This window comes from Centropristis striata, chromosome 3, assembly GCF_030273125.1.
Source record: "Centropristis striata isolate RG_2023a ecotype Rhode Island chromosome 3, C.striata_1.0, whole genome shotgun sequence".
Classification (NCBI taxonomy): domain Eukaryota; kingdom Metazoa; phylum Chordata; class Actinopteri; order Perciformes; family Serranidae; genus Centropristis; species Centropristis striata.
Genome location: NC_081519.1, coordinates 16,478,901 through 16,504,699, shown reverse-complemented (window position 1 = coordinate 16,504,699; position 25,799 = coordinate 16,478,901). Strand labels below are relative to the sequence as shown.

The window sequence follows — 25,799 nt, the reverse complement described above, 5'->3', positions numbered from 1 at the left end:
ATAACTGAAAGGGTTACTTTGGATCCGAAAGTCACACAATAACACAAACAAGCAATCAAGGCAGTGGTAGAACAGGAACTCCTGTGATCTGAGAGTAAAATGAGTGTTTTCGTCAAAGGAGTCTGGTGGCTTTGAACACAGTGATTTTAATGCTTTAGTTCCCTATCAGAAACCACCGTATGACAGCAAGGTAAAGTGGTGAAAACTATTCCAAACATGACACTTAAACTGATGCTGAATTTTTTGGGGTTGGGCTTTTTTTAGGTGGCTGAAATGTTAGCATGTTCACATTAGCATTTATCTCAAACACACCCCTTAATGCTAGCATGTCAGAAGACAGTCACATAGAAATGCCTCATCCTGTTCTGTTTTCAGTCTTCAGAGTTTCTAATGTTTTTTTTCTTTTCTTCTCTTTCTTTTTCCCTTCTCCATGGTCCTGGTTTCCTGATGTTGCTTGACAATGACAATGATGGTTCTTCCATCACTCCATCAGGTAAGAGAAATACTGCCTTAACATGTAATATGATGAATGTGCAACCCCTGTCTGCCACATCATAAAGATGTTGTTCTACAGCGAGGCACACTTCCCCTTCACCCACCTTCCATGACAGGCATTAGGATGCAGAATTTCCATCATTCCTTGAATAGATAAAAGAGCAGAGGAAGTCATGAAGATAAGGAATGAGACAGATATTTCCGCACTGCTCTCTGTTCAGTGGGGGTTTAAAATAATATTTAAACTGTAGGTGACTGTATCTGTCTACATACCAGAAGCCTGATGGTGTCTGTCTACTGATGGTGGTTGTAGTAATGATACAGGAAGGTGTTGGGTAGACAGGTAGAGATTCTCACATACATAAAATCACAGAGTTAAGCCAGATGGAATTTTTTTCTTTGCCAATGTAAAAAAAAAAAGACATCTTTTTTCCCTCACCCATTTAACGGCCCACAATCCCTTGAGCCACGAACCCTCACCGCAACCAAACTTGCTGTGTCACTGTTACTAATGTTTAGTACATTTTCCATTCCATTTCTCTTGATCTCCTAAAAATCCAGAGGCATGGTGAGGATCCAGCCTTCACAGCTCACCAAAGGACCGCAGATAAAGCTAACGTGAAACGGCAGCATGATAAAGCTCACAGGGGGAGGTCTTTTAAGGAAAGGATGCAATTTTCATCCATTTTAGCTCATGGATATGCCACTTGTGGACATGTTTATAGTACTTGGGGCGCATAGATTTTTAGCATGCAACACCACGGTGAGCCACCTGTCATCTCTAATCATACGGGCTAGGAATCTGTTAGGCACTTCCATTAAAGGCATATTAACATTATTAGAAAGTGTATACAGGTTCTGGTGGCTGGTTGTACTGAGGATTGCACTACAGCATTTTTCTGCTACAATGGACAGACAGGTGGCACAGTTGAATTTAAATCAAGGTAATGCATTTCTTGGGTTGGGAGTGAGTTACTGCCCCAAGCGAAGGAGTTCTAGTATCCTGGGGTCTTGTTGAGTGAGAACAGCCTGTTCGAAAAAACGAGCTAAGTCTCCGTATTTCATTGTCTGCCTTTTATGTTTAAAATGTTGGAGGTTAGGGTGGTGGATGGGTCGAACAAACGGCGGACTTTCACCCAGGATAGCGGGGTTAGTTTACCATGTGAAAACAAAAGTAAACCATTTTTAACTTTTGAATTACGATGTTTACGTAAGTTACGTGAATCATGTTTTTGAACGTAACTTCCGGTTTTTTTTAATGTAACTTGCTGCAGTCCATGACAATGAAATCAATTACGGCATTTAAGTACATTTATTTACTGTTTAAACTGTCTTTTTTTAACGCCTTACCAGACGTATTTTGCACTAAGCCTAAGGTCAGTGGTTTAACAACATAAACAAAAACTGCAGTCTTTCTTTTTTTTTTACAACCGCGGGCCGTACGTGTGTGCTATTTTTAGAATGCGCTGTTGTAGAACGAGCCAGCCTGCGCCATCCCGCGCCACGACACGTACATATGTGCCCTGAAGCACGAGCCGCGATATGTTGTGTCGTAATTTGTGGTACAGACACACACGACCTCTCCTGCCATTTCTGTTGGAGAACTTGTTGGTGAGAAAGGTAGACATCTTGGTGCAGCGACAGCAGTGATGCGGGCGGTGTACTGGACCATTGTGATAAGGCCGGAGCTGAGCCGGAAGGCATCACTCTCCATTTACAAGTCCATCTCGTTTCTGAACCTCACTTATGGTCGTGACCTTTAAGGAATAAGCAAATGAAAGAGGTTGTGGACACAAGCGGCTGAAATGAGGTTCCTCCTTAGACTGGCTGGGCTGGACTCAGCTTTAAAGATAGGGTGAGGAGCTGGGTCATCCAGAGAGAGCTCGGAGTATAGCTGCTGCTACTTCGTGTTGAAAGGAGACAGTTCAGGCATCTAGAGGTTTTCCAGTCGTGTCCAACTGGTGAGAGCCCCAGGGTAGACCCGAACACGCTGGAAAGATGATATATTTCCTGGGAACGTGTCTTGGACTACTACCCCTTCAGCCGATCCCCGGATATGTGGAAGAAAATGGGCGGATAGATGAATGGACTGTTATGTAACTCAGTAAAAAGGGAAAAATCCATCCCTTGATACTCTCCCATACTATCGACCTTTGATGATCCAGTACGGTCAGCAGAATATTGATGTGCTGAAGTGTTATTTTGAGAAGAAGAGTCATGAATAGTGTTGCCAGTAGTTTTCGAGTCAAAAATGAAGCGAAACCTTATTCAGAGAGAACTCATCTGACAAGTGAAGCCAGAGAAACACTGTGATTGACATCTACGGTTGTTGCTTGGGCGGTCCTGCCCATTTGACTTGAATGTGAGCTGGTGGAGCTGGTGCATGTATGTGAGTGTGAGGAGGGCGTTTCTGTCCACTCAGCACATTCCCCCCTAGGTGGCGGGGGCACATCTGTGGCACAATCCCTGCCCTGGCACCCTGCCAGGCCTTCCTCCTCCCCTCACACCCTTTTCCCTTCCTCTGTTATTGCTGGTCTCTCCCCTCTTTGTGGTTGTCCCTGCTTTGTTTTCTCCCAGCTCTGCTTTCTCCTCACCACATTCTCTGAATCCCCTCAATGTATATGCCACCTCACTGTTTCCACTTTTCTCTCTATCTCTTTCAGCAGGTGTACATGGGTCTGAAGTTTTGTTCAACAACACACAATAACAGATTTCTGTGCTAGATTTGTGCTGTTACTGTACATAAAGTTGGAACGCTTGAAAGAGACATTTTAAAAAGAAAAGTCAATCAGACTATCAACGTCTGAGATATCCTTACCTTTAGTTTTGTAATATGACTAAATAACGCCAAAAAAGCTGAATCCCAGTTTAGATTGCAGGCTCTCCTAAACCTAAACCAAAATAACTCAGATGACATAATCTGGGTTAGTTTTGCAGAAGACATGTAACTGTTTTCACAGATTAATAATGTCCCGTTATAACTAGGGGTGCAGTGATCGATTGGCGCCGATTTCCTTAATTTTGCGGGATCAGCCATCGGCCGATCCCTTTATTTCAAACCAATCTTATCTACCTTGATAATAACCCCCCACTGGCAAGGCAGTGCTCCCAACTTTGTTGCTAAATTCAGCAACATTTCAGACCCCCCCTTAGCAACTATTTTTCAAGAATGCTACTGGAGACAAATCCAGCGACTCCTTCTTACTCTTCTTAACGAGCCGGAGGCAAGGCTGGCTCGTTAAGAAGAGCCGCCGTTAGCGGCAGTTAGCTACCAATTATTGTTCTTTTTCGCTCATTTTTTTTCGGCCGTCCCATTCATTTCAATGCAAAATTTTGGGCAATTTTTCTTTATATTTTATTGACATAAAGATAGATTGTATGTAATGATGTTGGCATATAACCCAAACATGGAGGTTTTAGACAATGTGTATGTGTAAAAACCTATTTGAGAGAAATCTGGCCTGTGTGGCTCACTGCGCCTTGTCTGAGTAAACTGAAACTGCAGTGTGATGTGACTCAGGAGCTGTGGGAAAGGTTGGTAGACGCAGAGACAAATGGAGACAGACTTCAAACTTGACCTCCATTATCACTCGCAACTGCCACACGCACACAGACACACACACACTGGCACAGAAATGTAATAAACTGTCTGCGCAGAGGAGTGGTTCAATAGTCTGTCTGCATGGGGGAGTGGTTCTGTTGTCATGTGGTGGGGAACATTTGTTCACTGTGTGTTTATCTCTTTGTTTTGTTGAGTATTAGTTGTCACAGTGAACGATGGAGCTCGTAACTTGCTGTTTCTTTGTCAGTGTCTGTGTGTGGGTTTGCTGATAGGCACAAGACCCAGGGGCATGAAACTTTGGGTGGATTCATGGCCAAAACTGTGTTGACTCACAGGTAGAAATGTGCATAAGATTTTTATTAATTATTATTATTTATTGTATGCAGGTGCTAGCTTGAGTGGGATTTATATGGATACATCCTAATTATTAAAAAAAAACAGGATAACACTGCAAGCACAAAAATGTGTTTTTTTATGGTGGTCTCAGTTCTAGAACTTTTTGGTGCATACACATGGTCTGTGAGTCTGGATATATTTGCATGGCTGTGTTCGGGCACATGATTGTGCACAATGTGAGCTGCTGACAGTGATTACTGGCTGCCGGTTCCCAGCCAGCTGATCCTCTGTCTGTCTGTCTGGAGAATAGGCCTGCCCTGCTCCACTCTCTGCCTCATCCTCTTCTTTGGCTGAAATTCTCCCACGGCTCAGTGGCACACTGCTCTGTGCTGCTCTCTGCTCTTACCAGGCTGAGGACTAATGTGTCATTCAACCCGAATATATGTTAAATTATTTTAATTTTTGTAAACAAATGAAAATGGCATGGTTTTCTAACTCCCAGTTCTACTTAAAAGTATTTTCCCCTTCAGCATTTGACTTTTAGATTAGCATTTTAAGATTGTTTAAGTTGATTGACAGAAAAATCGCCAATTATTTTCATAATCGATTAACCATTAAGGTCATTTTTCATGCAAACATTGCAGAAAATGCTGCTTTTTTTTTTGTTTGTTTAAAACTGACAAACGAGAAACTTAAATACATCATCTTGGACTTTGAGAAACTGGGATGGACATTTGTCACAATTTTCAGATATTTTATTGACCAAATGATTAAACGAGAAACTAATCAGCAGATTCATTGATAATGAACACAATCATTAGTTGCAGTCACAGTTTGCATGGAATATGCAGTTATTTATTAAGACATGCTTTACATGCAAGCAGAGAGGGAGGTGTGTCTCTCCATCATTGAGTCGTCACCATGGTTTGGAAGTGGACCTCTGTGGTGGATTAAGGCTGCGATCTGGCCGACCTAGTCCCCGAACCTGGGCAGGCTCCAGCATGAGCCTCCGTCCTAATACGCTGGCGACAGTGTGTTTGAGAAAGTGTCGAGCATGCATCTGTGTGCATGTGTGCGAGCAGATTGTGCACATTCTCCTGTGTGCGCGTATGGGTGTGTTCACTTTATAAGACGAAGCTGAGCAACCCAGTTACACACACACACACACACACACACATACACACAATTTTCGCCCTCCAACTCACACAAAGCTCTTTGTCATGGTTCAGTGGGCTTCATCTTGCTCATCATGCTAGGACACTGCAGATCTCATTTTTAAATATGCGTGTGCTTCTGTTCACAGGCTGTGAACACACACACACACAGCACATGTCCCAGTACACGCATACCGCCTCACATGGACATATGCACTCGCAAGGCATGAATGCAAAGACAGGAGGACAATGTGGAGTAATTGATACATGAAATTATCTCCATGTAGACACTCAAGCTGTTTCCAGGGCTCATCAAGTGTGGGTGACTGCATGCAATGTATTCACACTGAATGCATCTCATTGTGTTGAGGTGTAGTGGGGGAGATTCATCTATTTTATATATTGTATTTATTTCCATATTTTTTCCTATGGGGATTTGTTACCTTGGGGGAAAAAATGTCTTAATACCAAGTGAACCATTCATACTTATCTGCCCCTGCTGGTTGTAAGTTAGTATTACAACCGTGTGTGTGAGTAGATGTGTGTGTTTGTGCCTGCCTCCATGTCTGGCCTGGAGTCAGCTGTTAAGGGATGCAGTGCTGGATGAACGTTGCCTGATGCTGACCCAGAAACGACTGTAGACGTAACCAGCAGTGACTGCTGCCCTATTAGCCCACAACCCTGGAACACACACACACACACCCACACACACACACACACACACACAGACACAATTTGAACATTTGTGTGTGTAGTTGTATTTTTGAATTAAAGTCATGCTTTATTTTGTCTTTTTTTCTTCACAGTAGCAAACAGGGTACGTAAATATTGCTGCCGATGATTTTGCATTGAAAGTGTTGCTGATTTCATATAAGAATAACCATCCAGTTTGAAGTTGGAAATGACGTGTTCACATCCTGTCTGACATGATAAATGGATGCACCTTTTAAGTGTTTTTTCCTGCCACCTCTTTATATGCTCGTTTCTTTTGTTAGCGTTCATATGTGTGTGTTCCCATCCTGTTTCTAAAATTAGATCAGTGAGCAGATGTGCTGTGTTTGAGTGTCCCTTTTGTATGCATGCGTTGCCAAACGTATTCATCCGCATTAGCGAGGCTGTATGTCTGTGGCCGTGCGTTCACACAGCATCTTGAGAGCGTCTTGAGTCAGCAGTGTTAGCAGGGTGACGAGGGCCAGAAAGTGGGTCAGTCGTGCCCTCTCCAGGCATGAGGGAGACGGACGGACGGACGGACGGACGGACGGACGGCTGGATGGATGGATGGATGGAAAGATGGGTGGATTGAAGAAGGTGACAGCAGCTCAAGGGGTGTGGATGAGGGAAGGAAATAAGGACTTTAAGGATAGAAGGGGGAATTACATAATAAGGCAAGAGGGAAAGGGAAAGGATGAGAGGGAGAGAAAGAATAGCAGACTGCAGACAGGCAAAAATGGCGGAAAAAAATGGAATATAAAGTAGTTAACTTAAGGCTGAGGTCAGCGATGTTGACTCATAATAAGATATATTATTTGTAGCAACCTATCTTGCAGGTGCTTTATGCAGCATTTTCAAAACAATATGTGTGTCCTGCTGATATGATTAGTCAATAGTCTTTTTAGTTGATTAACAGAAATTATTACACCAGCAATGTTATTACAAGTCATTATCTTTTTTAGTTACTTTTTATTTATTGTTTTCACCATCTGTTCACCATGATACAAACTTATTTTGTTTTAGGAAAAAGCAACAAAAAACAATGAGCATACCATATTATAAGCATCATATATATGTCCAAAGCTAATATTTTTAAGTGGGGAAAAAAATATTTAAAAAAGTGGATGAATAAGAAACAAAATAATTAAAGTTATACAATAAATAATTTAATTATAAGTAAATATGAATTAATAATGAATTATATTAAATGGATTAAGTATTAACAAATTAAAAGGTAGATGTAAAGCTGACTGTGAAACAGTAATATAAAAAGTAACTATAGAGTGAAAATTAAAAAATTAAAAATTCCCAAGGATGTAAGAAAAAAGAGAAAAAGAACAGCAAAACATGGTCAATACACGAGCCAATAAAACTAGATTAATATTTTTATGTTTACGGTGTTCAGTTATCATCACTTATTAAGCCAAAATGCTGAACAGTCATTAGGTTGGGCCTCTCAAGTGTGAGGATTTAATGCTTTTTCTGTTTTATGTTATTTGAAATTAAATATTTTGGATTGTGGGTGAGACTAAACATTTTCGGACAATATTTTGGGCTCTGACAAATGTGCATTTGTCATTGTTTTCTGCCCTTTTATAGAATAAATGATTTATTGATTCAAAAAACAAATGTATTGAGTTAGCTCATTAAACCCAGCGCTGGAAAAAAAAAAGAAGTATCTTTTTCTGTAAAGCCAGTATGATCTGTACTCAGCTAAAGGTAGCTATGCTAATCAGCTTGTACAGGTACACACTTGCACACACCTACAACTACAACATCAAGCAAATTATCCCAGTAATCAGTGTAAGGTAGACACAGAGTGCACGCTGTCCCTCACACTTAATGATCCTGAGTGACATATGCCCCCTGGTGGCAGAGTTAATGAGCTTGCCCTGGTTAATCATAGAGAAAAACCCACTCTCCCCCATGTGGCCAATTAGAAGCCAGGGAGTCTGTGATGAAGACACAGGGTCCCAACAGCTGCTTATACAGTTGTAGACAGACAGGAGGAGCGTGCCTCGCTCCGGGTCTCTCTCCAGTATGAATACAAGAAGCCTCCCACGTTGTCTGATTTATCTGCTCCCTTTAATCTTTCATTCATTCTTGTTTTATCACCGTCTATGTTCCTGTCTATTCCCCTTTTGTTTGACCCAACTCTCTTTATTTTCTCCATCTCTCCTCCTGTTGTTTATGTTATTCCTCCCTCCCTCACCCTCTCCTGCCCTCCCTCCCCGGCTGTGACCGGTGGTTGGTCTGTCAGTACAGTGTTCACCCACTGTGGGCCTGGGGTGAATTAACACACTGCCTCTGATTACACCCCAGCAGCGCTCCATTTATCTTACTGTGAAATGGAATAGGGATGGAGAGGGGCCACAAGATATTATAATCATATATCTTACCACTGTAAAGGCCTAATAAACTTGGTTATGTTCAGCCTAGTCATACATTTATAGAGTCATTTATTTATAGCTGTGGCTGTAATTTGCTGTTGGTCTCTCCATGATTTTTATTTTAGTGTGACATATTTTCTCAGGGTTGCTTTGTTTTACTGCTTTACTTTGGATTGTTGTTTTTTATACTCTGATATGTGCCCTTGAGTCTCCAAAGTTTCTGTAGACAGGCTCCTGTGTCTTTGTTTGTTGTTGTCTGTCATCTTGCTGCAGAAATGTTCGCTTCATGTTTATTTTTCGGTGGAAGTGGGTACATAAAAGACTAGTCATCTGTCATTTAGGTTTCCTGTTTGATATGCTTGTGTGATATATACAGGTGCATCTTAATACATTAGAATAACATGGAAAGATCCATCTCCAGTAGTTCAAGTCAAATAGCCTCAACCAAGTGTTGAGTGCATATAGATGGACCTACTTTTCAGACGTCAACATTTTCTTATTAATCATACTTTTTAAAAATGGCCTTTTGGTATATATGTGTGTATATATATGTGTGTGTATATATATGTGTGTATATATATATGTGTGTATATGTGTGTATATATATGTGTGTATATATATATATGTGTATATATATGTGTATATATAATGTGTATATATGTTTATATGTATATATAATGTGTATATATATATGTGTGTGTGTATATATATATATATATGTATATGTTTATATATATATGTATGTATATATATATATGTGTGTGTATGTATATGTATATATATGTATATATGTATCTTATCATTATAATGTAAATAACTAATGTGTTATTTCCACTTTTTGAATTGAATTACTGACATAAATCAACTTTTCTATGATATTCTAATTTATTGAGATGCACCTGTATTCCAGACATAACTGACTTCATTTTTCTTTATTTATATAATATTTATTATGGTATTTAAATTATACAGTAGTTACAAGAACAGTTCACCCCAAAATCAAAAATGCATACTTTTCCTCTTACCTGTTATTTATTGATCTACATTGTTTTTTGTGTTAGTTGCAGAGGGTGTTGGAAATATTGGCTGAAGAGATGTCAGCCTTCTCTTGAATATAGAGGAACCATGTGCCGTTCGGCTTATGTTGCTCAAATCAGAGAAAAAGAAGAAGAAAAAAAAAACATCGGGAAAAACAGCAACGTCTCCTTCCACAAATAATGACCCGGTTACCTAAGATTATCCACAGGCTTTGTTGTGAGCAGTTTTATGTAGGACGTACTTTCTTTCTATCAAACTACACCTGCTTATCGTTTCACAGCGCATATAGCATTGCTAGCTAGCTCAGCCAAGTTTGCTGATGTTGCAGTTCAGCCGAGGAGGAAACCATTAACGTTTACATCCCATGCTGTCAGAGCTTGAGCCTCTCGTCCATGAGGAGATGCAAACTGCCTTCTAAACAGTGATATGGTGTGGTAAATAGAAATAAAATAGTTCCTACATGAAACTGAAAATTTAAGGGAAAGCCGATATCTTCAGCACTAAGCAACTCACAGGAAATACAAGATTTACTAGATTGGTTTGTCACACTACAGGTAAGAATAAAAATATGTATTTTTGTGGGGTGAAATGTCCCTTTAAATCATGTAGAAAGGTCCTCTATATTCAAAGCAGATTTGATGCTTTAATCAAAACACTGCTGTGCCGCTTTTATTTATGGTAGCCTTGTTGTGACGGGCTTTTCTTTCTGCTGACACATGCTTCTCTGCTTGTGCTTGAACATGAAGAGCACTTTGCTAAATGACAGCTGAAGTGTGTGAAGGTTTAATCTCGCAGCGTCCCAGGATCCCCTTATCAGTGTCAGATGTATTCCCTGTACACACACGCCGTGGCCTCGCCTGTCACATTTCTCACCAACTGTAAACACATTAGTTTGTGGTCACATCAACCTTTAAAGAGTCGTTCCCTCCTCATCCTTTATTTTTAGTCTGTCAGATTTGCCTTTCTTGTGACCCTCGCTGCTCCGTTCACCACTCTTCTTCTCATTCCGTCTTTCTTTATTCTTTCACGTTAATGTTCACCGTCTTTGTGTAAAAGTGCTGATGTGCCCTGTTAGCTGGGCGAGCGGTTTAAATCTGAGAGCCAATCAGTTGGCCTGTCACAGGAGACTAATACTCCCTTTGGTCTTGAAATGCCGCCTGTCAATGCGGAGTGGCCATGATGGAGAGGTAATTACCTCCAAAACGCTTGTATCTCACTGGCTTATGCATCAGTCAGTCAATGATCACATCATTAGCTGTGAAAATCTTGGAAAAGGTTTAGGAAACCTCTAATTTAGTGTGCAGTGTTAATCGCCTTGTTTTCTCTTGTTCTGTGAAGATGTTGTAGCTGAATTTGAAAAAGTTTGCTTGTACTTTTTCTTATTTCTTGACTTTGAATATTAGTTGACACACTCATCTCCTGCAATACTTGTTGACAGTCAATGCAAAACCTCCTGTGTGTCAGTGGATGATGGATCCTCTCATTCAACGTCCTCCCTAGAGGCAGCTTCAATTGAGAGGTTCTTACTATATGGAGGCATGAGCACAAGAATATTAATAACAAGGAGAACTTATAGTATTCTGTTCAGCACCCATAAATCATAATGCAGGCGCCGTATTAGTGTTTATAAGGTGGGAGTCCTTGGCTTTAGCGGATGCTTATGTTTGCCAAATTAGATCGGGACTCGTGTTGTGTGAATTGACTTCACAAATAACATCGAATCCACTGCACACAAACATATACACACATGCGTTCGAACCCATTGAAAGTTGCATCTTATATGTGCTCCTTTCAATCCGCTGTCCGATTGCTGCAGGGAAATTGACACCTCAACGGCTGCCCCTTTTTGCCGCTCTACATGCTGAAATAAATCCTCTGAGGATTTTTGTTCTCCCATGTGGAAGGCCGAGGATCAATGAAAGCAATCTGGAACATGGCAAACAGGCGAGCAGCTCCAGCACACACCACCATATAGACAGGATTGACAGCACCTCAGAGTTTTAGCCCCGGCCGCCTTGGATGTGCTGTTTTTCTATCTCGACTCAACAAGAAGCAGATGTCAAAGGATAAAAAGGAGTTTTTGTTGTTACATAGCCGTACTGACAAGCCTCTACCAGGTTCTGTGATTCATGTGTGTCCACAGCTTTAACTCCACAGTGACAAGTCATGTGCCTGATTCCAGGCTCACACAACAGGGAATTCAAAGAAGCATGCTATTGAACTGCTAAGACATTGAATTCTTCATGTATTTCTTCTCTCTTTGGATGGATAAAGGTTTCTGAAGCAATTCCAGTAACAATCTCACAAGAGAACTCCAATTCCGGTCTTATTTATGGTATGATCAGGAAGTGGTACATGATAGGCCTTGAGTTTTTATTTGCCGCATTGAAGGAAACGAGATAGCCGGTTTCAAGAGGTTTTCTTCTGAGAAAATGTTTATGCTCCTGTGTGAGTGCATTTCCTCCTCAGTTTAGTGCTTCACCACTGGCATTTACTGGAAAGCTGTCGTCGCTGTCACATGGGAACTCAGAACATTTTTTCTCATTCACATGTGCATTTGCAAGAATGTGTGTTTCAATATGGTAGCAGGGATGGGAATCGAGAACTGGTTCTGAATCGTCCGATCCACCATAATCGTATTCCTCTGACCTTATCAATTTATTTTATTGATGTTGGCTTGTTTTTCTGATAGTTGCACACTGCAAAACAATGACATCACACACATGCGTTGACACAAGCAGGCTTAGCAGATGTTATTTATTTCACAAATAAACCTAAATTAAAATTAATGCAACTATTCTCTTATTGTATCCATTTTAGATGATGAAGACCTACTTTTTTTTTCAAAAAGAAAATTTATCAGCAATCAATGAGGAAACTGACAAAGTGCTGGGCAGATAATGGCATTGGAATCGATAAAATCTTATAAATCCCCATCCCTATATGGTACTGTCCATGTTGCATTTGCTGACATATATGTTACATACAAGGCGGTCAGAATAATCTTGGTCTATGTGAGGCCACTAGAATCCTCATGTACAAAAGAATACAGAAACCCATCTACTCAAGCACAGATTTCAGAACAGAAATGGTCATATCTAGACATATTATTAAGCTTCAACTTGATATGACGTACCTAGGTGGTGCAATATGTTTGTCTTTGTGGTGTTAAAGTCAGTACAGTGCATCACATGACACATTTATACTCAGAACTCTGAAAACTCCAGGAAGATCTCTCCTTTGTTTTTGTAACATCCTGTTCAGCCAGATGGGGGCAGCAGACTATGACTGGCTGCGACCATCACCACCTTCACCACATTCTGTACTCATCTGGCAGCTGTTGCTATGGATACAGAGCCCGGCCATTGCTTCGTGACGCAAGCCACGTCTAATAGAGGAACATAGGGGGTAGTGTTGAGCTCAGAGAAAGGGATGTTCACACACACACACACACACACACACACACACACACACACACACACACACACCTGTCTACTCAGTGAAGATTGTTCTCTATCTCTGCAGTTTGAATTAAGACTGAGACTCCTTATTCATAGAGTTAGTGATTATAGGGCAATTTTGTCAACAGCATTACTTAAGACTTTGAAAGAAGATGGTGTTCTTGCTTGTCTGCATTTTCTCCAGAATCATTTTCATTTGGCTGCAGTTCGGGTCAGTCATCATACATAAACTTTATTATGTTTTTTTAGTCCCCATTCATCACCTGGACCTTTACTTGGCGAGCTGGATAGAGAATACAATCCCTAATCTCTGGTCAAGGGTCAGATTGAGCTCTCTCTGACTTCCCTAATCATTATGACATATGGTTAAGCTCTGATCAGTGGTGATGAAAATGTTAACTGTGGTTGAATCAATTAAATGCTGATTAGCCCTGATTATCTGATTAACTAGAGCCATGGATGGACTGCTCACTTAAGAGTTGATTACTTAAGACATGACTTTGGACCGCCTGTGTATGTCTCATAGCTAAATTTAACTTGTAGTAGGTCATGTTTGAATGGCACACATCCATTTGACTTTAAAGCCCACTTCTTTACTATGTCCCACTTTGGAGAAACTATATTTAGCAATAAACAGCCCACTGAAAGAAGACTTTATTCTAATCATAGCTTCTGCCTGGCAACATGTCCCTTGATGTTAAAAAGACAATTGAAGAGAAGATGGGAAAAAAAGTCATTTGTTACCTTGTATGCCAGACTGTTTGTGTATTCTACATCGATACAACACTCAGTGCCCAGCCAAACATGGCGGCGCTGCCAAATCTGACTTGGCTAAGTGTAAAACAGGCTGGCACCCTGGCATATGACTGTGTTTTCTGCTTTGTCACTTAGACTGGTGCTTTGTGTTAAGAGGGTTTCTGTGTCTACCATTGCCCAGTGCGCTGATTAAAGTTAGAGCATTTCTTAGATGCCCAAAGACCTTTTCAAACAGGGCTACTTCTTTTTGGGCTGGTCTTTCATTGGAATTATCTAGGGTACCTGTGTTACCTACACCCCTAAATGCAAAGGCTTTTGTGTCTTTCCAGTTTCAAGTAGAGCTAAACAACTCTTACCGTCTACAGCCGCTGGTCCTTTGAACTTAATGCTAAAGTCTGAGGGCTAAAATGTTTAAAATGATGATGCTAGCATGCTGATGTTGAGCAGGTGTTTCCATCTCAGTTTTGATGGTAATTACCATTACCATCAATAAAGACAACCGATTCCAAAAAAGTTGGGACAGTGTGTCGATATAAATAAATACAGAATGCATCAAAGTACCAAAAACAAAAACGTAACATCATTTTAACATACATTTTTTACATTATTATATGACTCAAGTTTTTAATTGAACACATGATCACATTTTGTTTTATTTTAAACAGTGTTCCAACTTTTTGAGAATCAGGATTGAAATTTTGCATGTCCAAAGTATTGGACAAATTCAAATTTTAAGATAAGTTCAGGAATCACCACTGCAAGTTTTTACAATTTATCCTGAGGCAATCTTCAAAATCCAATCAGGGGAGGGTCAGATGATCATCAAAATCATTAGGACATCCTTTGGGGATCATGAATGTCTGCTGAAAATGTTGAGCAAATCTGTCCATTAGACGTTGAGATATTTTACTGGATAACTGAAAACTTTGACTTTCTGGTGGTGATAAAGAAACATTTGAGGATCATTAAAGTTTCCAAATATATTGGATGGAAAAAATATGGAGGAGTTGTTGAGATATTCATCAAACTTAAAATGTCAACCTCATGGTGGCACTAGTGGAAACGTCTGTGATAGGTTCAACCTGGTCTGAAATGTGCTTAAGAGTACTCCTGAGTGTTCGTAGGATTTGTTCTTACCTAAGAAAAAAATTCATGAATGCCACAATCTTTGTAAAATCTTCGTAAGTAGGACTTAAGAACAAATTTGTTCTTAAGAACGGTTCGTGAATGAGGCTGAGGTTTGTTTAATTAAGATGCAATTAGAATTAAGGAGAGCAGTGCGCAACTGCTCTGCTCACGGAATGGAATGGAGCCTGCGGCATTTACAGTGGAGCGCGCCTCAATGAGATCGCACCACACATCCGGTAGTTTACAAAATAAAACAGCGGACAAACGTAGATTGTAACTCGTAGATGATAATGTCACTTTGTCAACATTAGTGTCTCCCGCTGCAACAGAATAATATGTTGATCAGCAAATCAACCTCAGACACAAGGCATGTAATGGGCGAAGGTTTGATCCGTTAAATACACAGAGGATCAGGGAGATTTCAAAATAAAACACAGCGGATCGTGTTTTTCTGGGGAGATCCCCGCGACAACGAGATTATGCACATTCACTGAGTGAATATTTAGAAAATAAAACATATATTTCTCGCTAGAAATGTAACCAAAATCAATTTTTATGCAGAAACTAAGTCAAAATATAGATTTTTTCCATGAACAAAGTAAGAACTGTGCGCCATGTTTTTGTTTTTGACTTCCGGAATCTTGAAAGTCACATGACTTGGACACAAACCCATAGGAACTCACTGCATTGTAGCGAAATCCGTGTGTATTTCACGGAAATTTGAGTGATTCTGTGGCTATTTCACAGATTTTTAGTTAAGCGCGCCCATGGCTATTTCACGGATTCCTGTGAGACCAGGTTGGATAGGTTGCTAGGTTTCATCCTTGGGGGACAATGGACATTTGGACCAAATGTCACGGCAATCCATCTAATAGTTGTTTAAAATATTCAGTTTGGTTAAAAGATGGACGGACTTATTAACAATACAGTTCCTTGAGTCATGGTGGCTAAAAGTTGGAAATGGCGCTCTAGGTTGAATCGACCTCTCTGTCTGGAATGTACAAGTAAGCAAATTGTAAATGACAGCCTAATATTTGGCTTGTAAGTTCTGAACAGCAATTTGAAGAAAACCCAGATCCTCTTTCTCATGTGAAAGTTCCTCTGAAACAGCACATACAGCATGTAAAACTTCCATTACTTGGCGTCTTCCAGTGAGAGTAATGAAGTGTAAGTGAGTTTGGATTTTGGCCTGAGCCCAGGTCTTGAATCGACAACCTCAGTAACTTTTCTAGAGTACACACAAGTAAGATTAATTTCAGGAACGGCAGGCGGGTCATACAAAGACATCTATGTAGCGTTAAAAGTAGCTGTAGGTTTTGAATATCAAGCAAGTTACTGGGGCTCTCCACTATGTAATGACGCTGCTCGTCTGGAGCGTGAAGGGCTCATACAGCTCTGTGACTCCTGCCATTTCCAAATCAGCAGAAATCGGTCAAACCTTTCCTTTCCCACTACAAGCAGGGGGATCGAGTTTCAGTGGAGTTTGGTTTTTCCATGCTGTGAATACAGATGTCAACTGCTAGCGGAGGGTCTGCCTGGTGCCATGTCTGGCTCTGCATGTCTGAGCAGGGCCTTGGTTGACTGATCAGAGCTGAGGGGTGCAGGGGTGGGCTCAATGGGAGATGCCTGGAAAGTAGCGGAGCTTTTCACATTTCAGTTGTGTCTAAAACTCTTTTGATGTGTTGTGTGGCTTATTCTGATGTTCTCTTTCTGTGTGACACACTCTGCCTCTCTTGCTTCCTCTCTCCCTTGCACAAACCCCTTTCTCCTCCACTTCCCTTCTGCCATGGATTGCATGTCTCCTTCTCAAAATCTTGCTTGTTTTAGCGGGCTTATGGAAAATCTATAACAGGTGGGCTGTGTTTGAAGGATATGTCTTCTCTAATTATCTGTATGCAGAGGGATTTGGGTGGGCAGCCACTGGGCCAAATTTTCTCCCAACCCAACCCTGCTGCCTGCATACCAGCTATTTGTTGACTGTAAGTCCGTTGAATTGAGATAATCAATCAAATTTACAATGCTCTACATTGTGAGCAGGCATCTGGAGTTGGTCATCAGTTTTATAGCAAAAATGTACCTGGTACCAAATACATGAGATTTTGATGAGATACTAAAATTGAAATGGCCTAATTAATCTTCGCTAGAAAAGGAACAATATACGGCCGTTTCCGAACAATGTCTTGGACATTATGCAAGAAGTAAGCTGCAGACATCGCTGCCATGTAGCCAGTTCGTAATTTTGTAATGAACCACCCAGCCTCTTGATGTTCCTGACTTTTTGGCACGGTAAAGTCCAGTCTAACAAATGTGGACATTTGCCTTCTCAAATTTGGATCTTCCGATTAATGTCTAGATAAGTTCAGGGTTATCGTGCATATATGAATGCGGCTTATGTCTAAACAACTCTAATCTACATTATTTTGTAGGTTGGTCTGATCAAGTCAGTCCACTTCCAATTCTTGTCGTATATACAGTACCAAAACAAAGCGAGGCACTGTTGTAGCAATTAATGGGCTTATGGTGTTAACATACTTGGTTTGAAGGGGATGACTTAAAGGCTTAAATGGAGGTGAGTGGTGACCTTCTTGACCTTCTTGTATATAAGATGGGTGACAGATTGCTGGTAAAGCACCCCCAGGATATTGATCTCTAAGATAACCGCGTCCACTGTATTTATGCTATAATTGGCCCAACCTGACCCAATTTGGAGCCAACCAAAAGACCGTAATCAACACATTGTGGTGCACTAAAAGAGAGTGGTTTTAAAGTAGTCTGCTGTTGTTTTAAGTAGTGGACAGGAAAGAGAAAAGAGAAAGGAAGTGTGGTAGAAAGGTATTTGACCTCAGACCAGAAACAACATCTAATGTTGTGTAGCCACAAAATGAGTTTGAGTTGACTCCCAGACCTCATGCATACTTTTGTCCCAGCCAGCACCGTAGCACAGGCCAATAAAAAGCTAGTGGGCAGTTTTCTTCCACTCTTTGTGAGGGCATTGAGGACCCTGATTAAAGCAGTGTGGTTTTTAAGAAAGGTGGCAAGAAATCTGAATAGAAGAGCACAGACTAGATACCTAAATTATCTTTTATTGGTGACCAAAAGACATAATCATTTAAATGGTCCTCAATCTGCCACACTGGCCAAACAGCTTGTTTAAATCTATCATCCTTTTAATGTTGGTCCATGTTACTACTGGACATTGGTTAGGATTCTTTTTCAGACGCTCCTACTATACAATATAGTCACAGGTGCTGATCAGTTGACATCCTGATGTTCCATGTCAGCACTTCATGACTGCAAAGTAGCCAAAAACAGCAGGACAGATAGTGCTATCTACTGAATCGACACGTCCTTAAGTGATTACCTTCCCCTCATTCATCACTGCAGCAGTTCCTGCAGGGCCCCGTCATTCACACTGTTCTGCCTTTGAAGGATTTATGCCCATTTTCATTAAAACAACGTGTTTCATCAAGATAAGCATAGACAAAAAGAGAGTGAGACAAGGAAAGAATCTATGGAACTGGATTAAAGCTTATGCAATAGCTCCTTGAGGTGCTGTTGCTTGCATGCCAGTGATCAACCAACCACACATGCCTGACTTAGCTTTCTTAAACACTGCTCTCTCTTTTTTCTTCACAAAATTATGACTCATCTGTAAGTGCTCAGAACTTTTGAACCAACCAAATAATGTTATGACTATATGATGTTATAACCAGGTTTGTTATTTTTTTGTCAGTATGCCGTTAAATCCTTTTAATTACCAGCTAACTATGCATTTTTAAAAACATTTATCAGGGATATGATTGGCTCAAGGGTCAAACAAAAGCAATATCTTTTCAGAGTAAGCCCATGTGCAACAAACTACCATAATACTAATACTACAAAAAATATATTTTTTAAAAACATAAAAAATGTAATAATTTTTTCAAGATTGGAAATGCAGATGTCAAACAAAAGGAAGTAATTGTGGGATCCAGCTATTTTGAGCTTGAACCATACCAGTGTATAAAAGACGGAATGCCTCAGCCTCTGCTTTATCAGTTTAAACAATTTTGTGTTAAGTCTGTTCCTTAAAAGTTCCACACTTTTATTTAAATAAAAATGTCAGTGTATGATCTAGCTGGTATGCCAGACAGGGACTGGGCCATACACTTATGTACTCTGTTGAAGTCTGATTTAAAAGACACTCTTAGAAATGATGACAAAATGATCAACCCTAACTCTAACTTGAACATGAATATGAATAACACAAACGGTAGCCTACTGTTTTGCTTTTCTTTCTGTTTTGCTTAAGTCTAGACTGAACATAATATAGCTAACTGTACAACATTTCCATGTGGAAAACTGCCCCTTTCACAATAAGGGAAAAATATGAACATTGAAACATTGTGGCGGTGCTAGAAGAAGTGAAATAAAGATAAATAGATGTGTATGGGATAAACTTTTTAAATGTTGTGCCATTTGATTATGACTTTCTATATGACTGTATATAATAGCAAATAATAATGACTGTATATATCAGGACTGTGACCCTGTTGTTGCCTGAGTGCTCTCATCTCTTCCATTATCGCCTCTTTCGTACATCTTTTTGAGTTTTTCATGTTACAGATTTCAAAATGCAAAACTCTGACAGGGTCAGACAGTCAGTCGGGGGTCTGCTAGTGAGGAATGCCCTTTCCAGTAATTGGTGTGTACAAGAGCACCTCAGGGTGTACATACGGTTCTCTGTTGGCTTGAGCGTTGCCTTGTGACCTGTTGTGAGGATTACAACTCAGCGATATGTCTGGATGGGACAGGGCCAGGAGGGAAGTTTCCTTCCAGGAGGAGCTTAGATGGCGGGGTGAAGACAACCTTTTCTCTCACGCTGTTTACCAAACAGACTCATTGTCTATGAGATTAATTATGGTTCATTTAATATGTCAGTCATTATTTTTGATGAACTGTCTTTGTGCCTGGATTCACTAAAGTTGTCATAAGAAGGAATTTCTTACTTCATTCTTACAGTTTTTCCTATCCAGGAATCTCTTATGTTATACATGCTATAATATTATAATTAAGCCAAATTTACTTTGTAACAATAAAACACAAGAAAAGATAGAATTGTCAAGCCAGGAAATACTCATCTGTAAGAAAAATGTTCATTTATTTGAGAGCTTTGTTTTCATAAATCCCATTCCACCATTTTTTATATAAAAAAAGTAAGACAAAAAGCATTTAAACACTTATTTACATTTTAAGTTAAAAGCACCACACTAAAAGTTTTTTTTCCAAAATTGTGTAAAGACGGGTTCCCACCAGGGTTGCATATTGACGTACGGAATATTTAATTGCAGTGTGAGCCTGACAGCTTATAAACCAGACGTTGACAATCTGATAAATACCAATGTGACCATAATTACATTTTTTTTTTTACATCTTACCCACTCCTGTTACTTATGTTGATATGAATGGCATCTTGGGCCACATTAAAAATAAAAAGCAGTCATATCATGTCTGTGGGATGTGCATGTTATGATTGAATTGTATTTTTTATTGTGTGAACCTACAATCATTCTGCCAACCAGTGCAGAATGCTCTTCTGTACTATGCTAACAATCTCAATCATCTTATTAAACACACACACACACACACACACACACACACACACACACACACGCAGTTTCCATGGAAACAGGAACCAGGGCCTTTTATGACTGGTTGTTTGCCCAAGACAACTAAAAATGGTCTCAGCAGCCATGCAAAGATGGGAGATAAATCATTTGGATAATAAATAATGGGACATGCACTAATATAGAATGTGATAAGATGTTTGTTTGTTGCCTGAAGCAGTGATGTGCTTGAATTTAGATGAAGACATTGTCATATTCATCAGGTAAATCCCCTCATTTTTTATTATTTATGTGACATCATACATCTCTCTTTTTTCTGTTCTGTTGTCATAGTCTTTGTGCTGTGTGTGCACACACCTAGCACTGCCTGTTATGTGGACGCTCACTGTAACACACACATTCAGAACAAACAAACACACACACATGCGGACACTTTCCAGCCGCGCTGCCCTTCAGTAGCCTAATGTGTGTCTGAGGTCCAGATGGCGTAGCAGTAGGAGGGCTGATTCACAGTGCTAGCCGTAGTGCTAACAGTCTTTAGTTTTGGCTAGCCCTGGCTGCTTGGAGAGGGAGAGTCTGCAGCCAGCTACCCCTCTGAGTGACAATGGCAAGTGTACAATTCACTGCCGTGCTACTCAGCACCTAGCTTTGCTGTGGTTGCAGGATATACTTGTGTATTTCCTTTTTTGTGGGAGCCAAACTGTGTGGCCGTTTGACACTTCACTGTGAATTATAACAGTCTGACTCTTAATGATGTTCTCATGTCTGCTAATGTGATTTTTTTTTTTGTAGTTGTTGTGATGCACTTACCACATGCTTCCCCTGTTTGTGTCCTGCAATGACAGGAAGTAAGCTGAACAAGGACCTGAAGCATTATCTGAGCCAGCGCTTCCAGAAATCATCGCCTGACCACGAACTGCAGCAGACCATCCGAGACAACCTCTACCGCCACGCCGTGCCTTGTGAGTCCTCAACTGTCTTTTCAATGTATTTCAGCCTGATGCTCTACTGTCTTCTCCATTTCATGGCATTTGTATGAGCCATTCTCACATTTCCTGAAAATATCTTGGCTTTACACACTTTGTTTATGTGAGTTCCTACAGAACACCATCATAGCGTCAAAGATTTTGTGAGCTTCTTCACAACAATCTGAACCCTCTTAGGTGTGGTTCCAGTGTGAGCCACTGTCCAGGCATGATCAGTTGATAGGTGTAAATATTGTGAATATACTGTTTCTACTTCACAAAGACACTTTGCACGGTTATCTAATTAAGCCTGATTATTTCAGGCTAATCCGAGCATGGCTCCAGTTGCCTTTTGACCAATCTTAGCCACACAGCTATCCAGGCTGATAACTTCATACCCTCCTTGTTACTAACCTCATGCTGATCACTTTTATCACACATCATCCCTCTTCATCTGAAAATGGACTTGTCCACCTGCTTCCCAAGCTGATAACAAGCAAGTTGACACAAAGTCAGTCACCCCCCATTCAGATCCGCTCAGTCAGCACATTGTTTGCTTTCCTAATATTGTCTGATCCGTTGGAGGAAATCTGGTGACTCCACAGTGAACAAGCTCGTAGTATCTCATGTCCACTGGATCAATAGCACCGGTAATTGTGGGCACTGTGGCACCCTCTATCACCAACCAGTGTCTGCTCAGCCAGAGCTGGCTGTGTAATCCAGGAATAGAGGTTCCTGTCTTTTACTTTTTTTCCTCCTGGCTGTCGATAAAGCAAAGATCTAAAGACATTTGTTTTCTGATGCTGCATATTACCATTGTAGCTGCTACTGCTGCTCTAAAGTTGAAGTAGGTATTTGAAGTTTTTTTCCCCTGTTATGAAAAACAGCTCTTGAAGATGCCGATGGTGCTAGGGATGTGACATTAACATTCTAATAGTAGAGTGATAAATGCGATAACTTCCTCTGTGGTGGGGGGATGGGGGGGCAAATAAAACAGAAATATTGTTTGACTGACGCATGATACCAGTCTTGTGTTATCCCTGGTTTGCATATTAAACTAAAATCGACTGCAGGAGCCAATCAGAGCCAGGCTAATCTTTGTCATGATATGTGATTTGGAAATCCCCAAGGGCTTTGGACACAGCATGCCTCACTTATGAAGATGGAGAGAGAGGGGGGATAGACAAAGCATGTAGATAAAAAGGTGCAGAAATGACTAGGTTTTATGCAAGTTCCATGTTATTTTCTCAGCTTCCTCTCCACACCATTTTCATATTTACTGAACACAAGTATTTGCAGCAGTGGTTCAGCAACCTCATGTTTTTAACTGGTATTTAAATGCACTTTAGTGGTATCATATCCTGCTTTCTATAATAAACACAGATATGCAGTCCAGAAACACTTTAACCCATTAACATTCTATCCCCTTTTTAGAGAGGTAGGGCCATTCCCCTGCTCAATTATGTCATATAAGTTGTTGCAGTAAATCTAGGGTTTATAAAGATGGTCAAAATCTCTCTGAAATACTAAATTAAGACACCAATACCTTGAGGAACACCATAGAAAAACATGAACTAACTGCTAAGAAACCCCCTTATTGTCAATATACCTAAGAGAGTCATACATCTTCTGAAAGCTCTAAGTCAGGGTTGTAAAAATTCATGAGGCTGTGTTTATCTTAGAGGTCACATCACTTTCTACAGTGAGGTCAAGTTTCAAGAAATGCTCTAACTACTATTAAATGCTACTATGGGGACTAACATCATCACACATCAATAAAATTGGGCTCACTGACTCCACAAGAGTCTCAGCTTTGCAGTCATACCCAATTTATGCAATTCCAAGACTGTTTAGGGATCCCAGTGTGCAGTAATAGTAAAATACAATAGAAATAGAAAAAATACATGTTTTTTTACCCAAACTGCCTGGGATTAGCATAAAGTGGGCATATCTGTAAATGGGAGATTCATAGATACCCATAAAACCCCCCAAAAATTTCATTCAAATATCTTAAGGTCAGAGGTAAAGGGACTGCTTCGAAGAATAAAAAAAAGTAGGCAGGGCCACCGGTGGGCTTTTGGAATGCTTAAGGTAAAATAACTTTTTTGTTGATAATCACTCTTCACTTCCTCCATCCCCATTTATTTTCCAAAGCCTTGGCATATTGGATTTTTGTGTTTTGCACTTAATTTCAGACAGGAAAGTGAGCACCTTTAATTTCCCCAAACCCATGTTTTTCCCTTAATGGTTCTCATCCACTGGCTTTCAATTAGTTTATTCGTAGCCCTCTAACGCAAATTACTATCTTCATTCAGGAGGCTTGTTTAAGGGACTTTATCTGCATTACCTCCACTGCCATATGTCATCCAGACACGGGTGGAGGGTGGGGGTTCGGCCATAATGGCCATTTTAATCACTGAGTGGTCTATGGCACACTAGTAAAAACCCTGGTGTTGTTAGCAGTAAACAAAGCATGAAGGTGTTCCCCAGGCCATATGTTTTATAGGACTGTAAAGTTTTTGTTGTCATGCACTCGTAGAGGAGTGCATGACTCTCACCGGAATATTAAATTTACAAATAATTTGCCATAGTTTACTTTTTTTTCCCTTTTTAGTCTGGGAGGACATGTTACAGTAGGCACAGTTCATAAATGAATGCCCTTAATGCCTTTCACACTCACAAAATATTACAAAAGCAACACAGCAGTTGCAGCATTCTTATATTTATGTAGTGTTGATGCATAAGTGAGATGGATTTCCTGTGACTGTTTGGACTGTGATTGTGAGAGGTCAGTGTGTGTCCATGTTGATGAATGTCCAAAGGTTTGTTCAGAGCACGGCCCATGTGCATGTGAGGTGTAGGTGTGATTAATGCACAGCAAGCAGGTGGAGAAACAGATGGAGAAGTGTGTGGATGTTGGGGCTTTTCCTGCCTCTAAATCAGACAAAATGGTAGCGATTTCTGCACATTAACATGAACCCTTCTGGTACACAATGTTATGAACTGTATTCTATTAAAGTTTCAATCTATATAACTACTAACTATAAGAATTTAAGGCAAATGTATAATATAATTAGTGAAAATAAGTATTTTGTGCATTAATCTAATGGCCATAATAGAAACGAATACTTGTTCTTCTGCTGTCGCAGTTGAAGAAATATACTGTTTATTTTTATTAATGTGCAAGGAATGTACCCATATGTTTGGTAGTGGTCCCTCACTGGCTTCCCACATTTTAGCACTGCAAGTTGTGTGGGTTTCAGGGTCCAAAATTAGCAACCGCCACTTGCCAAATTGGAGTAAAAATCCCCACAGCTATTTGCTGTAGCAGGTTGCTGAAATGGGCCCATTTCCCTACAAACTCTAATCACTACAACACATAAGCTGATTGACCCTGTTTTGTCTTACATCGACGCTGCTCACTGATGACGGCATGCAAAGTGTGACATCAAAAATTGTAGCGCAGTTCTTTGATTTACCCTCGCTGTGAACTGTCGCTACAGTTCTGAGTGAGAGACCTTTTATGGAGGGAAGAGAGATGTGACCCATGACAAGATTATCATACTTGACTAAACTGCAATACAGTGAGGATATAGACATTTCATACGTCAGATGTCCAACCTGTGTTTGACTCGTTCATACCTAGCCGTCAGAATCCAGTCTGCAGTATAGTTCATACTCTTTACTAATAAACTACAGAATTGTAGAGTAACAATCGGATTCATGACTAACAAAAGCTTTTGTATTAGGTATGCTCTTCAGTTCATACCTCCCATAACTCCCTTTCTCACTCCCAATGGGCTCTCTCTCTCTCTCCGTATCTGAGGGAGCACAAAAAGGTCAATCAATGGGTAATTATCAATTTAATCATTTTAAATAACATTTTTCTTTTGCAGCTTCATGCATGGTAATATTTTTTTAGCAGCCATTGACAGATAGACCAAGTTAATATTGGACCCAGGCTGTTTGTATTGCCATGCTGCATGCACCAATGCAGGGACTGAACACAATGTTAACTCAGTGCCACCTATGCATGCCACCATTCCAATACCTCAGCAAACCAAACACTGAAACATCAAAAAAATATTAAATTGAGTCATTTATTTACTGTTTTATTATTATTTTTATTTAGACACAGTAAAGACAAAAAAAGTATCTTGCAAACCATAAAACAACAGTGAGAAATGGCTAATACAT

At 40.2% G+C, this 25,799-nt stretch overlaps 1 protein-coding gene across 3 annotated transcripts in view; it reads left to right on the top strand.

The window, feature by feature from the left end:
• magi1b (membrane associated guanylate kinase, WW and PDZ domain containing 1b) overlaps positions 1–25,799 on the top strand; it is a 173,304-nt gene that overhangs the window by 53,758 nt on the left and 93,747 nt on the right. For all 3 annotated transcript variants that reach the window (XM_059328550.1, XM_059328549.1, XM_059328547.1), the window contains exon 2: positions 21,483–21,599. In XM_059328550.1, the coding sequence (XP_059184533.1) occupies positions 21,483–21,599 (117 nt within the window). The remainder of the gene's footprint in view (positions 1–21,482; positions 21,600–25,799) is intronic.